At 42.5% G+C, this 18,322-nt stretch overlaps 1 protein-coding gene and 1 long non-coding RNA gene across 3 annotated transcripts in view; both read right to left on the bottom strand.

Moving 5' to 3' along the window:
* Positions 1-8,877: 8,877 nt before the first annotated feature.
* LOC147021060 (uncharacterized) lies at positions 8,878-9,575 on the bottom strand. The gene is made up of 2 exons (XR_015060707.1): positions 9,327-9,575; positions 8,878-9,098 (listed from the first exon to the last, which is right to left on the bottom strand). It is a non-coding gene; the product is annotated as an uncharacterized LOC147021060 (long non-coding RNA).
* Positions 9,576-10,363: 788 nt separating this feature from the next.
* Positions 10,364-18,322, bottom strand: part of ETFA (electron transfer flavoprotein subunit alpha) — a 78,983-nt gene continuing 71,024 nt past the window's right edge. For both annotated transcript variants that reach the window (XM_085890790.1, XM_085890789.1), the window contains 4 exons: positions 12,046-12,128; positions 11,820-11,885; positions 11,550-11,630; positions 10,364-10,464 (listed from right to left, as the gene is read on the bottom strand). In XM_085890790.1, coding sequence (XP_085746916.1) covers positions 10,432-10,464; positions 11,550-11,630; positions 11,820-11,885; positions 12,046-12,128 — 263 coding nt within the window. In that variant the 3' untranslated portion in view covers positions 10,364-10,431. The remainder of the gene's footprint in view (positions 10,465-11,549; positions 11,631-11,819; positions 11,886-12,045; positions 12,129-18,322) is intronic.

Here is an 18,322-nt window from a genome sequence, read left to right on the forward strand (position 1 = left end):
TCCATCTTCAACATCCTTCTCCCGATATACTCCGTTTCCCTCCTGTGCACATGTCCAAACCATCGCAATCTCGCCTCTCTCACTTTGTCTCCAAACCGTCCTACCTGCGCTGTCCCTCTAATACACTCATTTCTTATCCTATCCATCCTCGTCACTCCCAACGAGAATCGCAGCATCTTTAACTCTGCCACCTCCAGCTCTGCTTCCTGTCTTTTTGTTAGCGCCACCGCCTCCAAACCATACAACATAGCTGGTCTCACTACCGTCTTGTATACTTTCCCCTTCACTCTTGCAGCTACCCTTCTGTCACAAATCACTCCTGCAACTCTTCTCCACCCACTCCATCCTGCCTGCACTCTTTTTCACTTCTCTCCCACACTCTCCGTTACTTTGGACAGTTGATCCCAAGTATTTAAACCAATCCACCTTCCCCACCTCAACTCCTTGCAACCGCACCATACCACCACCCTCCCTCTCGTTTACGCACATGTACTCCGTCTTTCTCCTACTGACTAACATTCCCCTTCTCTCCAGTGCGTACCTCCACCTCTCAAGGCTCGATTCAGCCTGCTCCCTACTCTCCCTACAGATCATGATGTCATCCGCGAACATCATGGTCCATGGAGACTCCAGTCTGATCTCGTCCGTCAACCTGTCCATCACCATTGCAAACAGGAAAGGGCTCAGAGTCGATCCTTGGTGCAATCCCACTTTAACCTTAAACCGGTCCGTCATTCCTACCGCACACCTCACCGCTGTCACACTGTCCTCATACATATCCTGCACGATCCTCACATACTTCTCCACCACTCCCGACTTCCTCATACAATGCCACAACTCCTCTCTTGGCACCCTATCATAAGCTTTCTCTAAATCCACAAACACACAATGTAACTCTTTCTGGCCTTCCCTATACTTCTCCATCAACATCCTCAAAGCAAACATCGCATCAGTGGTGCTCTTTCCTGGCATAAACCCATATTGCTGCTCACAGATCGTCACCTCTCCTCTCAACCGAGCTTCCACTACTCTTTCCCACAACTTCATGGTGTGGCTTAACAACTTTATCCCTCTGTAATTTCCACAGCTCTGCACATCACCCTTATTCTTGAAAATCGGAATCAGTACACTTAATCTCCACTCCTCCGGCATCCTCTCACTTTCCAAGACTTTATTAAACAATCTGGTTAACAACCCCACTGCCATCTCTCCTAAGCACTTCCATTCCTCCACTGGTATTCCATCTGGGCCAACCGCCTTTCCACTTTTCATCTTCTTCATAGCAGTCCTCACTTCATCCTTACTGATCCACCCCACTTCCAGGTTCACTATCTCCACCTCTTCCAACCTTCTCTCTCTCTCATTTTCTTCATTCATCAGCTCCTCAAAGTACTCCATCCACCTTCTCAACACACTCTCCTCGCTCGTCAGCACATTCCCATTTGCGTCCTTTATCACCCGAACCTGCAGCACATCCTTCCCAGCTCGGTCCCTCTGTCTTGCCAATCGGTACAAATCCTTTTCCCCTTCTTTTGTATCCAACTTCTCATACAGCTCGTCATATGCCTTTTCCTTGGCCTTAGCCACCTCTCTTTTTGCTTTTCGACGCCACTCCTTGTACTCCTGCCGACTTTCTTCATCTCTCTGACTATCCCACTTCTTTTTAGCCAACCCCTTCTTCCTTATACTTTCCTGTACTTCCTCATTCCACCACCAAGTCTCCTTATCTTCCTTCCTCTGTCCAGATGTCACCAAGTACCTTCCTAGCTATCTCCCTCACAACTTCTGCTGTCGTTGCCCAATCATCCCACCCATCTTTACCACCATCCAACGCCTGTCTCACCTCCTCCCTAAATTTCACGCAACAGTCTTCCTCCTTCAGCTTCCACCATCTGGTCCTTGGTTCAGCCCTCACTCTCTTCCTCAACCTCACCTCTAAAGTCATCCTACAGACCACCAATCGATGCTGTCGAGCTACACTCTCCCCTGCCACAACCTTACAGTCACTAATCTCTTTCAGGTTGCATCTCCTACTTAAGATGTAATCCACCTGTGTGCACTTTCCTCCACTCTTGTATGTCACCCTGTGTTCCTCCTTCTTCTTGAAATACGTGTTTACCACTGCCATTTCCATTCTTTTTGCAAACTCTACCACCATTTGCCCTTCCACATTTCTCTTGTTGAGACCGTACCTCCCCATCACCTCCTCATCCTCTTTATTCCCTTCCCCAACATGTCCATTGAAATCTGCTCCAATCACCACTCTTTCATCCTTGGATACACTCTCCACCACTTCATCTAACTCACTCCAGAAATCTTCTTTATATTCCATCTCACACCCCATATGTGGGGCATATGCACTGATGACATTCATCATCACCCCTTCAATTTCCAACTTCACACTCACTCGGTCAGACACCCTCCTCACCTCCAATACCCTCTTGACATGATCTTCCTTCAGGATTATCCCGACACCATTTCTCCTCCCATCCACACCATGGTAGAACAGTTTGAAACCACCTCCAATGCTCCTCGCCTTACTCCCCATCCACTTGGTCTCTTGTACACACAGTATGTCCACCTTTCTTCTCTCCATCATATCAGCAAACTCTCGCCCTTTGCCAGTCATCGTCCCAACATTCAGAGTTCCAACTCTCACCTCCACACTTCTACCCTTCCCCCTCTCCCACTGCCTCCGGACTCGCCTTCCCCGTCTCCTTCTCCTCCTTCGCCCAGCAGTAGCACAATTTCCACTGGTACCCTGCTGACCACCGGTACCGGTGGCGGTCGTTGGTAACCCGGGCCTCGACCGATCCGGTATGGAAATTCGTTTTGTTGTCCGCATAATGATTTGGCATAGGTTTTTACGCCGGATGCCCTTCCTGACGCAACCCTGGTCGCCTCTTACGACACACAGGGATATGGTACACCTATTCTAACCGGGGCATACACCGGGCCCAGTACAACTGGTGCTCATTTCGCCGACCTCGGAAGGATGGCAGGCTGAGTCAACCCCCTGGTGTTTTCGACTTGGTTTATATATATATATTTATATATATATATATATATATATATACACATTATATATATATATATATATATATATATATATATATATATATATATATATATACACATTATATATATATATATATATATATATATATATATATATATATATATATATATATATATATATATATATATATACATATACATATACATACATATATTAATTCAGTGTCCCAACGGGGCTTGAACTCAGGACCTCTTGGGTCCCAAGCCACTGCCCTTACCACTGCGCCAACACCAGGCTTGGTGTGATATATGTGATAGATGTGATAGATGTGTAAAACGTTGTGATAGATGTGATAATGATATTCTTGAAAAGAATTATAATAGACATCTTCAATCACGCAAACACAAGAACAATGAAAAAAGGGAAGCTAAATTCTCCATTGAAAAAACATTGATGGGGCATTTAAAAATAAGATTGTTTCGTTTTCAAGACCCTGGACCATCTTCAATCATGAAGCTGTTGATATGGTTTAACAAAGTATTGAAGCTATAATTAAAAACACATCAAGTGAAATGAAAACTTTTAAGTTTTCTATGAGAGTAAAATTGAAAATGCTAAAACAAGACAATGAAGCTACTCCCTGTATGAGGACAAACCCCCACTTTATCTCATCATTTCAAGATTTTGTAAGATGTGATGTTTATGATGATCTCCAGAGACAAGAACAAGATGTTGATAACACTGTAGTAGGTAGTGGATTTACAATCACAAAAATAATCTTTTTAGATAAACACATCTTAAAATCAGATCCTCTTCAAGCTTCTTCTTTTATTGATTTACCAAAAGAGATAAAACTTAAGAAAGCGGTTGTTAATATTCAAAACAAAGATAATAAATGTTTTCTATGGTCTGTTCTTGCTCAATTACATCCTCTACAATGGAATCCTGAAAGGGTTAAACATTATAAGAAATACGACAATGCATTAAATGTTAAAGATTTAAAGTTTCCAATGTCATTGAGAGATATTCCTAAATTCGAGAAAATGAATAATCTATCTGTTAATGTATATGGATTAATGGATACAAACAAAGTTCAGATATTAAAAATTTCAAACAACTATAAAAATGATGAAACACACATTGACCTTCTCCACTTTACTTCAAAGGAAAAATCACATTATGCTTTCATCAAAAATTTCTCAAGATTAACCAAATCACAAGTATGTAAGAGAAAATGTAAAACGTATCCTTGTAAGAGATGTCTCAACTCCATTCACACAAAAGAACGATTAAATCAACATTCGAAATATTGTAGTAATAATAAATCAACCGTAATCAATTTACCAAATGCAGGTTCAAACATATCAGTCAAAGATTTTAACAAATCTATAAAACATCTGTTTGTGATATATGCTGATTTTGAAAGTATCCTTGAAAAGATGGATACTGTTTTCCCAAATCCAAATAAATCATACACAAATAAATATGAAAAACATACTCCTTGTGGTTTCTGTTATTATATCAAATCATCTGTTGGTGATGAATACAAGTTAGGACTTGATAGAGGAGAAGATGCCTCAGAGGAGTTTTTGAGTCGATTGGAAAAAGACTGTATTACCGTATTTTCACGACCAAAAGGCGCACCGTGCCAAAAGGCGCAGTCTCAGTTGTGTGTGCCGTTCCTGTATTTGACACACACATAAGGCGCTCCTCACGATAGGGCGCGGGTTTTATATGAATATCCTCTACTACGTACGTCCGCCGTACAACAACACACTCACACAAGCACACAAGTGTGCGTATTTAAAAATAGATCGGGAGCAAAATTGAGTTTGGTTGTGCTTTATTAAAGTATTAGTTACAAAAATACTAAAACAATCAAATACCGGTAATAGTCTTTAATCAAATCCATCGAAATCCTCATCCTCTGTTTCGGAATCGAACTGCGCTAAACCCAACCTAGCAGGTCCACCTTCCTCGCCGTCAGAGTCACTTTCTGCACCGTGCGGCTCCTCCGAAATGATGCCGGCTTTAGCGAAAGCTCGGACAACAGTGCCAGCAGACACGTTAGCCCAGGCATCAACAATCCAGTGGCAAACTGTGGCGTAACTCGCCCGGCACTGCCTTCCACCCTTTGTGAAGCTGTGCTCTCCTTCGGTCATCCACCGCTCCCACGCCGCTCGCAGCCTCACTTTGAACGGCCGGTTCACGCCGATGTCCAGCGGTTGGAGTTCCTTTGTCAAGCCTCCCGGAATCACAGCAAGCGTAGCGTTCATCTGCTTCACTTGTATTTTCACGTCGTCGGTGAGATGAGCACGCATAGAGTCATAAATCAGGAGCGAAGGTGATGCGTGGAAAAAACCACCCGGTCTTCTTACATACACCTGCCTCAGCCACTCCTTCATCATTCCCTCGTCCATCCAGCCCTTTTCATTTGCCTTGATAATGACGCCTGCTGGAAACGTCTCTTTAGGCAAAGTCTTCCTCTTGAAAATTACCATCGGCGGCAGTTTCTGTCCATCGGCGTGGCAGCCAAGCACAACAGTAAACGAAGCCTTCTCATACCCCGTTGTGCGTATCGCCACCGTGCTGGTTCCCTTCCTCTCCACCGTGTGACTCACCGGGATGTCGAACGTGAGCGGCACCTCGTCCATGTTGGTGATGTGGCTCGGCTGGATCCGTTTGTCGCAGATGTGCTTGCTGCAGTAGGAGCGGAAGTTTTCCATCATTTCTTGATAATCCGCCGGACGTTGCGACACACAAAGGGCGCACTGCACTATAGGGCGCGTCGCACATTTTGACAAAAATCTAAGACGTTTATATGCGCCTTATAGTCGTGAAAATACGGTAGACTAAGAGAGATAATGGTTAAAACCAATAAACCAATGTCATTAACAAAGAGAGAGAAAAAAGAATTTAGAATGAACAATACCTGTCATATTTGTGGGGAGGAAATTGAGGAGTTTAAAGTTAGAGATCATTGTCTTCTTACTGGTAAATATAGAGGTCCAGCTCATTGTTGTTGTAATATTAATTACAAACCTCCAAACTTTATTCCCGTCTTTCCTCACAACAACGCTCACTACGACGCACATCTATTTATAAATGAACTTTCAAAGACATTCGGAAATATTTTTGCCATTCCAAACGCAGATCAAAAATACATCTCATTCAGAAAAACAATTTATACATCCCCCAAAACCCATATCAGATTTCTTGACACATAGAAGTTTATAGGAGATTCATTATCTGAGTTAGCATCAAATATTAAAAACTTCCCAAGTCTGAAATCATATTTCTCAAGATATATAGTGAAGAAGTAAATAAGAAAGCATTCGGAGCTTTTGATGATAAAAGATATATTTTAGAGAATGGAATTAATAGTCTCCCTTATGGTTATAAGTACAAGTGCTGAGGGACTACTATCGTCTTTTACTGATTTATAAAAGATAGAATCAAGCAATAACCAAACCAAAGAGAGTGGAGATGTAATCAACCTTGGTACTTAAATGGATTTCATAAAGAATGTGAGAAATATCAAATAAGTCTTATTGAAGAAATAACCGGGGTAAAAGTAAATAAAACAAATAAGCGGATAAATTTAATTACAAATAAGTTGGAGGATGTAAAGAAAAAAAATATCCTTGAATGGACTGAAAACTTTGATGGTTATCAATTAAACAATGGAAAAACAATTTACTATAATCTCAAAATGATATGTGGCTCAGAAGTTAGTCAAACAAGAACATTAAGAGAAGTTTATCATTTTATCTCTGCTCAAAAAAGATATTTAGACCAAGAACTAAGTTCCAAAATAATATTTGTGAACATTCTCGATGGTGATGAATGAAATAGGAAAATTAATTTATTACCTAAAAAGAACATGATCAAATATTCGTTGGATCACTCTGAGTGGAGTAAGTAATGGGGCAGAGATCGATCTCTTCTTTTGACCCCATGGACTAAGTCAGAGGGGGAGAGAAAATCATTCTCCTCTTTTGACCAAATAAGCCTTGAGCAAGAAATCTTCCCCTATTAATTTGTATGAGGTTTTTTGGGCCCTGAGACAGTCTCAATTTAACATGAGCTTGCATGGCAGAAAATCATTCTCCTCTTTTTGTCCTGATGGGTCTCGAGTCAGGGAGTTCTCCCTATACATTTGTATGGGGGGGGGTGGGGTTGGGGGGAGGGAGGAATCAGTCTCCTGTTTAGAGGTTTTCAGAGTTCAATTAATAGTTTTCCCCATTCATTTGCATGGGTGCACCCGAAACCCCATTAATCTACTACTAACGGGCAACTTTCTCGTAATACCAATATTTTTTGTCATATTATATACGTGTATGAAACACCCGAGTGATGCCTGTGCTTGCCACCCCACTGTTCTCATCACCACTCCTCCATCCACCCCCTCCCCCCAGTGAATTTAAATGGATAAACTGATGGAATGAACGAACATGGTATAGCTGAAGCACAGGTATGATGGTCTGAATGGCCTCCTTTTGCATCCAAGTTCCTTGTGTATCCTTAGGTAACTAACATCCACCAGGTGCTACTAGCAGAAGGGTAACAGTTTGATGTCTATCCAAGGGATGGTGCACTTTCAGATGCGACACCCTGCCTGTGAAACACCTATTTCGGAAATCACACGCAGGCAAGACAACTCAAAAGTAGTTTGTGTGGAACAAAACTTCCACACCATCTTATCAAGAGTTTCAGGAAGACTTTTCTGAAAAGAGTGACCATTTCCTTGATATAGCACGAATGTTAGTTGTAGATATACCGTTATAACTCGATTATTAGGTATGAAACCCACAAAAGATAGTAATTGAAGATGTTTTCTTCAAAATAAATATGAATTCAAAAATGGTTCAAATAACTTGGAAAGAATACAACAAAAGTTTGAGTTGAAGAGATCTGGAACTTGCTCATCAGCTTTAATTTAATTACGTGGCATAAATATTTGCTTTTAAAATGAATGTTTGTTTGTTTTTTTCAACGAATTAAGTGACCTTTATATTAACGAAACAGTCACACAAATCCGTGCACAGAAAGTAACAGTGCATGCAGAGTGAAAGCCTCCGCTCTGACACAAAGCGGTGCCATATGGGTCTTTATTGTCAGAATTGCTCCTCCTGTGCCACAGGACATGAGCCAAGGTGGGATGGGTTTGCCCGGTGCATGGAGACTCGAGCGGGACTCCCTAGTATTAGACATGTATTGTAGCCGGGTGAAGGAAAGCTCGCGTGCACATCCCGGCTGCGCGTTTAAGGGCGTGCGGCGACGGAGCTATGTGCGTGCGTGTCTGCGGCGCACTCGGCTGGATGCCCTCCCCTCACCTCGCCCTCGCATTTTGTCAATCTATCCAATGGTGATACATAACGTCATAAGGCGATGTGGGAACAAAATAGTTCGATCGACCGGCAAACTTGGTTCCTGCCATTTGCCTGCCAAACTGTCATTACATTTATGGAGAAAAATCTCAAAAATTCAGAAAGAATAAATGAAAGGAGAAATTTCAACAACAATTGCACATTTGCAACAGAAATATATACATATATATTTATTTATTTAACCGTTCAAAATTCAGAAATTTTGACCAAGGTACAACACTAATGAATACAAATTAAAATGCACGTTTCAGGGAAAGGAAACACACTGGACATGACGTCACATACGAGCGAACCTTGTCAAGATTTTGTTCAACATATGGCAAATTATAAACTACTGTTTATAGACAAGTTATAAAAGGGAATGGAACCTTCAATAAACTTAATTCAAAAGATCAACTCGAAAATAAATTGGAGAAATCACGTACACGCACACGCACACGCACACACACACGTACCTGTAAATTTGCCTTCTATTTCCACAGCAAACAATTCGCTATGATTATAATAAATGGTTAGCAACTCAAGATTTGAGGAGGGTACATAGATACGTCAAGCATGCAGCATGGAATTCCCATGCGCCCGCAGCGCTCGTGCCTGCAAATGAGAATCTGCCACAGCCCCTCCACACCCCTCCACACCAACGGCATGAAAAATGGTCCAACGTTATGAGGGGTTCTCACGCTATCCGCCTGCGCACATTGCAAGACGCGCTAGTTCCAAACACGCGAACAGAAGCCACAACAAATTAAAAAGAAGAAGAAGAAGAAAAGAACGCACATCGTTTCATGCCAAAACAACACAATCAACAAGAGAAAACCATTGTGGATATTTGCAAATCGTTCTCCATTAGAAGTTTTTCATCAGCGTGGGCAGGTCATCAAGCAGCACATGGACCTGGCAATCCCAAAATCGCGTACCTGCAAGTAGCAAACCGTGTGACACGATTGTGACAGAGGAGAGAGAGACAATAACGCTGATGTTTTAGTTGTCAATTTACCTGTCACACCACAGGGACAAGAGGTGAAGGTGAGTGATCGTGGAAGACATGTTTTCATTTGCAGTAAATTCCGCATTGCCCTGGTATTGTACCATGGCAATCAAACAAATAAGACAGATACAATAAGGGGAAATAATTGGAGGGAAAATTGAGGGTTGCAGTAGGATTGAGGCGAAGGAGTAGGATTTCAAAGAAAAGCATGCTACGTTTTTGAATTATGGTCCATTTATTGCCAAAGAAGTGGCTTCGGAGAAATCACGAGTGAAATAAAAGCTAGGAATGACAACCGATGGATAAACCACAGTGGATCACCTTCCATCATCCAGTGAAGTTTCATCCAACTCAACAGCTTTTCCTAGACCGATGCCAACTCCCCCTTTCCCAATAACAATGCTAGTATTAATTGCTAAAGGTATTGCCAGAACGCTAGCAGAGAGAAGATGCTTGCGTGACTGATGGAAACGAAACACGCAAAGGCTGGGTTCCCGTTCCCGTCCCTCTCCCAACTTTGCATGGTTGTAAACAAGATGCAACATGAGCTTTTTACACAGGGTGTGTGGCCAAGGGATGTTCAATTCTGGGGAGGGGCTGAGCATCGATGTTGAAAAACGTTCGGAAAAGGCCCCGCAGTGTTACTCTTGTGCAGCCATGAGTTTTCAATTCTCTTGACCATTTTGTAAAATAAACAATCAATCGGGGAACCCACGAGTAAACCAAGGTGCTGCATCAGTCACTCAAATGTGAAAACTTTCTTCTTACTTCTGCAAAATTTAAAACACGATTCACATTCTCACAATATCCGAAAATCGATGAGGGAGGGAAAGGGTGGTGGTGTTGGGGAAGGGGATTTGTCCCACATCTCTTTTCTACAATTTTAAAGGCCATTCTTGTATAACAGACACTTTGGCAGGCCAAGTGAGACCGAATATTGCAAATGCAAGGAAAAAAACAAAGAAGTTTCAAATAAACTTTTTATTTTGTAACTTCACAGAAAATAGAATACTTTTCAAATGGTTCGAGGAATATCACTCCAACAGCTTTATCATTTGTGGAATTGCCTGAAAGAAAGATGAAAAAAAAAAATCAAGATGTAAAAAGTAAACTTGCAAAGAAGTATAATCAAACATTGGTATGGATCACACTTTGTGTATATCAGCAGTTTTCAAAACCATAAAGGGTTATTGTAAAACTCATCCACAATGCAACAAATTCTAGCAATCTTAGTTGTTATCACTTTGCATCATCTCAGCCTCTTGTTTCTCAGCATCAGATTAGGATAATTTGGTGGCCGTCATGTATTGGCTTTAAAAAAGAAAAAGAAGCAACCTCATAAGATGACAATGCCGGCAACCAGAGTGCTCTGGGCAGTTTCATCGCTTCCCACAAGGTCCATGTTTATCGAGCATCTGCGCCTGTGCCCTTGCGTGTCGGTGCATCTGCCTGTGTCTGCCCGTGCCCGCATTATGTGCGGACGTGGAACTCGTTTGAACGTGTATTCATTAGCGTTGCAACTTAATAAAATTTCTGAATTTTGAATGGTAAAATAGGAATTTTTTTTAAAATTTATTTAATGATAATTACCCTCACTAGAGGATAGGGTATTGCATTTAGGTCCACTTGGATCCATTTGTTTGTCTGCACATAATGTGTCCCCCCATATCCGCACGCGAGTCTGCAGGTCTGTGCGCTTCTGCATGTCCGCATGTATCTGCCTGTCCGTGTCAGTGTCAGTGTACATAGACATCTGTGTGTCCATGTCCATTTACATGGGTCTTTTTTGTTTTCTACTCGAGGAGCTGCTTTTGAAAATATAAAAGCCACAATTTATCATTGATGACAAAATCCTCTTTACAGCTGAAACAAATAATTAGAAATTCAAAATGGAGGAGGGGGGGTAACTGGAAGAGGGGGGGCAACAACAAAGCCTGTCTATGACATTAGATAATTTGTTTCTTCTTGACAATGTAGAAGAGTCTTACTTCCTGGCTTGGATTGGAAGTCCTGTTTGCTGATGCGATGCACATCAGAGTAGCCTTGACCTTGCCCATCCAAACTAGGTTTTCCAATGAGCTGCCCCCAGAAAAGCCAAATCCACCGAGTTTAACAAAATACACATAACTAAGATCGAAGTCCTCAGACTTACTTCAAAAAGGTCTTTGACCAGTCCATAATCAGCAACTTGAAAAATAGGTGCCTCTTCATCCTTGTTTATCGCAACAATGATCTGTGGTACAAGCGATGACAGCACATCCAATGGAAACGAAATATAATCACCCAACACTAAGTAAAGTACTGTCCAGCGAGTCACAAGATATTTCAAATCAGTAATTTTTCTCTAGTTTCTCCATTTTCGATACATAATTTTAAATTTCTCCAATCTGGGCCAATGAATAAAAATGCAAGGACTAGTTACCTTGCTGTCTTTCATGCCAGCCAGATGCTGGATGGCTCCAGAAATTCCAACAGCAATGTACAAATCCTAAGACGCACAGATCACAAATGGAAGGTCATGATTGCAACTGGATCAGAGTGCTGCGGCATTGTGCACCAGATAATCTTGGCAATAGGCTGATCTTCCAAATGAATTGCTAAAATAATAAATTATCAATCACTTAAGTGCAAGTCATGGCACAACTCACCGGAGCCACAATTTTTCCTGTCTGACCAATCTGCATGTCATTCGGCACAAATCCTGCATCGACAGCTGCTCTCGAAGCTCCGACTGAAAGAAAGACCATAGATAGTGGAGAACAATCAAGTAACTCCAACAGCTACAGCAACCATGATGCAAGCTACTGGATCAAAGGTTGATTTTTAAAGCAGAGTGGAAAATTACTCTGAATCGTGAAAAGTAATGTCTATCTGAGTCGGCAGACAGGTCGAACAATGAACGGAATCAAAATGACGTGAACAAGGTTTGCTAACTGCCGTGGGGAGGTAAAGGTGACGTTTTGGGAGTTAACTCTGTTCGACTGTGGATGCTTTTGCTCCGATGAAGGGTTAATACCTGAAACGTCAGCTTCCCATCGTGGTGAGCATACCTCAATCAATGTCCCGTTGTTCTATTTTGGTACATTGACACAATGGTACAATTATCAATTTCTAATGAGCAATGCTCACCAACAGTTGAAAAACAATTATATTTTTAAAGCATCCTTACCATTTACTGCATGTTTACAAGTGCAGTATACATATTAGTCTATGGGGCACTGCAACTTCCCCCTCCCCCTTCGAGGAAATTTGGCAGAGCGTGTTTTTTGTGAAGTGTGGGTCCTTCCCATTTATCTCGGTGTGCGTCATATTACAGATATATATATATATATATATATATATATATATATATATATATATATATATATATATATATACACATATATATATATATATATATATATATATATATATATATATATATATATATATATATATATATATATATATATATATATATATATATATATATATATATATATATATATATATATATATATATATATACATATATTTATACATATATACACATATATACAGTCGTCCCCCGTTTATTACGGGGGATACGTTCCAACCCCCCCCCCCCACGATGAATGGATGCCTCCCCCAAAAATGCCTTTTTTATAGTTTAAGCCCTAAAATACCCCAACACACTCTTGAAACACATTTTAAACTCAATTAAACACATAAAGAAAACATTTGCAAGCATAAAAATGTACAGAAAATAGTAATAATGCAATAAAAAACAGTGAAAGCACATTTTTTAACTCAGAATGGTACACTCAGTAGCGTTGGAAAAACATTGTGATGGGCAGTTCATGGTGGTGAGGAAGGTTTTGTAGGTTTCCATTGCGCCATCAATAGCGTTCTTGAATTGCAACGCCCGAACCATAGAGGGATCCCATGCTTCAACCATCCCCTGCAGTTCTTTGGCCGTTCTCACGATTGTTGCAAAGCGTTCAAGTGATAGGCCTTCGTCGTCGTCGTCCTCCTGTGATGGATCAGATTGTTCCTCCTCCTCCTCCTCACTTGCAGACTTCGTAAGCTCAGCCAAATCCTCGTCCGTTAATGGGTCAGAGTGGGTTTTGATGAGGTCATTCACGTCGTCGTGCATCATGTCATCGAATCCTTCTCCTCCGAGAATCTTCGCCAGCTTGACCGCCTTATCGACTGCCGAATGGTGAATTTCGTCTGGAGAAAAGGCCTTGTGTTCGTGGACGCATTCTGGCCACAGCTTCTTCCAACAGGCGTTTAAGGTTTCTTTTTTCATTTCTTGTAGAGCCTTCTGAATTATTTGGAGACACGTTGCTACCATAAAATCACGCCAATACGCCCTCAGAGAAAAAATTGTAGTTGGAATCCATGGCCTCGACGTGGTGCTGCAGTGCGTTGCGAATGTAAAACGCCTTGAAGGAGCGGATGACACCTTGATCCATAGGTTGGATGAGAGATGTTGTGTTTGCCGGGAGGAACTCGATCTGCACTCCCTCGTAGGATAAATCCAGTGGGTGGCCTCCAGCGTTGTCCATCAGCAGCAGCACCTTAAACTCCATTCCGAGGTCGCGGAGGTACATTTTGGCTTGAGGGATGAAGCACTGGTGGAACCAATCGGACATAAGGAGTTTCGTAATCCAGGCCTTGGGGTTGTGCATCCAGTGGACTGGCAGTGGGTTTTTATTCTTGTTTTTCATGGCCCTGGGGTTCGCAGACTTGTAAATAAGCCCTGCCTTCAACATGAACCCAGCAGCATTGCCACACATTATCAGGGTTAATCGGTCCGTCTGAGCTTTGAATCCAGGGGCTCGGGCGTCCTCCTTTATGATAAACGTTCTGGATGGCATTTTTTTTCCAGAACAAGCCAGTCTCGTCCATGTTGAAAACTTGTTCTGGCTTATACCCCTTCTCCTCGATGATCGCCTTGAATGTCTCCGGGTACTTCTCGGCGGCTTCTTTGTCTGCAGATGCGGCTTCTCCATGCAGCGATGTGCTCTTCAGTTTGAAGCTTTTTTGAAATTGGTCAAACCAGCCCTTGCTGGCTTGAAATTCAATGGGGTCTGCTGCTGGATCTGGTGCTGTCGATGGTCCTGGTTGGGGATCGTCGGGGTCATCCTCGTCATCGGTCTCCTTCGGTACCTGCTACTCCAGCGAATTGCCGATAGAGTTTTCTGGCCTTCTCCCTGATGGTGTTGGTGTCCAATGGGATGTTTTTCCTCCTGCAATCGGTGATCCAAAGGGCCAATGCCGATTCCATCCTGACGATGTTCTTGTTGCGTGCAGTTGCCACCCTTTTTGCGCTTTGGCATTGTTGACGGCTACGGTACTCCTGATGTTGGCTTCATCCTTCTTGATGTAGCGTATGGTCGATTCATTCAAACCGTAATGGCGTCCAACCGCAGCAAACCTTTTTCCTTCCCGAAGCATATCTCGCACCTTAACCTTCTCCTGGAGCGTCAGGACCTTCCTCAAGCGCTTCGGTTCCTTGCCAGAAGCCTTAGAAGGTGCAGGGCGTTTGGGCGGCATTGTAGGGCTTGGAGAAAAAAATGTAGAAAATATTCGAAGTTCACAAGCGAAACACTCAAGACAGCGACACGCGATGAACTGAAGGATGCTGGCAGATGCTGCTTGCTTCTACCCGAGAGTGCGCCTCTGGGTAGCAGCCAATCAGAGCCAAGGAGAAATGAATAGCGCGCACTCTGTCTTTGTCTCGTGCGTTGTGTGACTGGTCAAGCGCCACGCGTTATAATTTATTGCTTAAATAATTTATATTTTATATATTATTACCGCGATATACCGGGGGAATCCGTAGAAAAAATTAGTTAGGTTCCAAGGGAAAACCCGCGATGAACCGGGGACGCGATAGGTGAACCGCGATATAGCGAAGGACAACTGCACATACATATACAGGGTGTCCCAAAAAAATGTACTCACATTTTGGCTCCTCATAACTCATTGAATTTTTCATTTATTTTCAGATCAAATTGACCCTAATCATGGCAGAAATATGACTAGGTTTTGAAGAAAGAAAATTTATCATAAAGTGCTACTGGAAGCATGAAAACATCATGGAAGTGCAAAGACAATTTAGAAGACATTTTCACAAAGATCCACCAACACGACGCACCATTGCTTGCTTCTGAGATAAGTTTGAAACAGATGTAACTGTGCATGACGTCCATAAGGAGCGTACAGGAAGACCACGGTCATCAACCACCCCCGCAAAGGAAAATCAATTGCTGGAAACCCTCCACCGATCCCCACGGAAATCTGTACGACAAATGGCTCATGAGCCAGGAATCCCAAAATCAAGTGCCCATCGCATTTTGAAGCGAATTAATTGGAAAAGTTGCATTCAAACATTAATCCATTGCTCCGCATTATCGGCTGTGTTTGGAACGTGCTGGTCGTCAGTTTGAACATTTGTAAACATGCATTCATCCATTTATACATTTAACCATTAACCTTGTTTCTAAGTCAATAAACAACGCATTTATCATCATTTAAAGAGCGAACACATTTTTTGGGACAACCTGTATATGTCAGATGCACCTCCTGACTTAAGATGAGCATCGCGGGGGATTATGTCTCACACGGTAAAACCACATAATCCGCAAAGAATAACCATCTGTCTGCCACCCAGATTATTGTTCCCGCTAATGCAAACCATTCAACCAGAAGGACCGTGATGTGATCTGCAGGTAAATTGAAACATGTGGAGTGTGACAAGCACTCCCCCATCCCCATTGGACATTGGTGTCGGACCAACGTCTCCTCCAACACAGAGGCCTTGGCCTGGCGATTCTGTCAAACAAAGATTACCTGGTCAACATCAGTTAAACATCAAACGGAGCCACCTATCCAGATTTCGGACTTATTTTCCCTCACCAGGACGGCACACCGATAAATATCTAACCAATGATGACCACATTCATCGTTTATACATCAGACAGTGGACAGAGTTATACATCAGACATATATATATACACATATACACACTATATATATATATATATATATATATATATATATATATATATATATATATATATATACATATACATATATACACATATATATATATATATATATATATATATATATATATATATATATATATATATATATATATACATATATATATATATATACAGTGGGACCCGCTTAATAGAATCACGGTTAATAGAATCACCCGTATTATAGAATCAAAATCGTTGAGACCGATTCCATTGTATCTAAATGTACACAATTTTTCCCGTTTATTAGAATCAAAAACCCGCTTAATAGAATCAGCTGCTGGCCATCCACTTCGACAGTTCAGCGCCTACTGGCCGCACAGTTCCAACTTTTGCCACCAGGCGGCTGACGTCACGCTAAAAATAACGCTATGCCACTACAGTGATTTCGGTAGTCATTGTACAGATAGGCAGACGGCTGACAGCTGCAGTCTAAGCACTAGGCGTGTCGTCATTTCCACGATGGACAGAAAACGAAAGCGGACGGATCGTTCAAACATTGATAAAGCACAAATCCTGAGGGACGATGACGCTTTGCCCAGAATGAGCCAACGAGAAGCTGCAGACAAGTTGGAAATTAACCAGCCGATCCTATGCAAGATTCTGAAAGATCGAGAGGCCATTCTGAAAGGTCAAGTGGATTCGTCTTCTTCTCAGAAACGCAAGCGAAGCGGCAACGCACCCGATGTCGAATCAGCAATGGTCAAGTGGATTCAAACTTCTAGAGAAAAGGAAGCACTGCTTTCTGGACCTCTGATGCGGGAGAAAGCGGCTCAGTTCGCGGAAAAGTTCAACAACAAGAAGTTCAGTGCGACAAACGGCTGGATTGACCGGTTCAAGAAAAGACATGGAATCGTCCACAAGAAACTTCACGGAGAGGCAGCGGCGGCTGACGTAGGAGGGAAACAACAATGGCTGGACCACGTGTTTCCGGATCTCGTAGAAGGCTTCACGGCTGATGAGATCTGGAATGCTGACGAAACCGGGTTGTATTTTCGGGCCTTACCAGACGGAACGTTCCTCTTCAAGTGAGATCAGCACTGCGGTGGGAAAAAGCCAAAGGAAAGAATCACAGTGCTTTTTTGCTGCTCGATGACTGGTGCTAAGCGTCCTCCTTTCGGTATTGGTAAAAGCAAGAATCCACGGTGTTTCAAAGGCCTCAAAACAATTCCAGTTCGCTACAGAGCCAATTCCTCCGCATGGATGACAGGTTTCCTCTTCACTGAATGGCTCGATGAGTGGAATCGCGAGCTTCGGCGTCATGACCAGAAAGCGTTGCTTCTCATCGACAACTGTCCGGCACATCCCCAATCACTTCAACTGTCGAACATTACTGTGGCATTTCTCCCGCCGAACACAACCTCTGTTCTTCAACCGTTAGATCAGGGAATTATCCGTTCATTCAAAGCTCATTACCGCCGTGCCATGCTACGAAAAGTGCTCACTGAGATTGACAACGAGGATGGAGCAATGACAGCGAGTGACTTGGCGAAAAAGATAATGATCCTCGACGCAATGCTGTTTACGGACGCAGCATGGAATGATGTGAAGACTACCGGCATAGTGAACTGCTGGCGCAAAGGAGGAATTTTCATCGGAGCGGCAAGCGAAGGCGAAAGGGTCGAGAGCAATGACGACGACGAGTTAGCCAACCCTCTTCAAATGGATCCCGACCAATGGCAGGACTTCGTCAACATGGACACCACTCTCCAAACCACAGACGATGATGTCACAGACGAAGCCATCGTTTTGGCAGTCCAACGCGAAATGGGAATTGCTACTGACGCAGACTATGACGCCGACACTAAAGTGGAGGAAGAGGAGGAAGAGGAATAAGAGGAGATCTCTGTCCCGACCATCAAGGAAATGATGTCTGCAGCTAAGACGATCAGGCTTGGTTTGCTATCAGATGGGT

This window comes from Eptatretus burgeri, chromosome 8, assembly GCF_056783735.1.
Source record: "Eptatretus burgeri isolate ZD-2024b chromosome 8, Ebu_testis_v1, whole genome shotgun sequence".
Taxonomy (NCBI): Eukaryota; Metazoa; Chordata; class Myxini; order Myxiniformes; family Myxinidae; genus Eptatretus; species Eptatretus burgeri.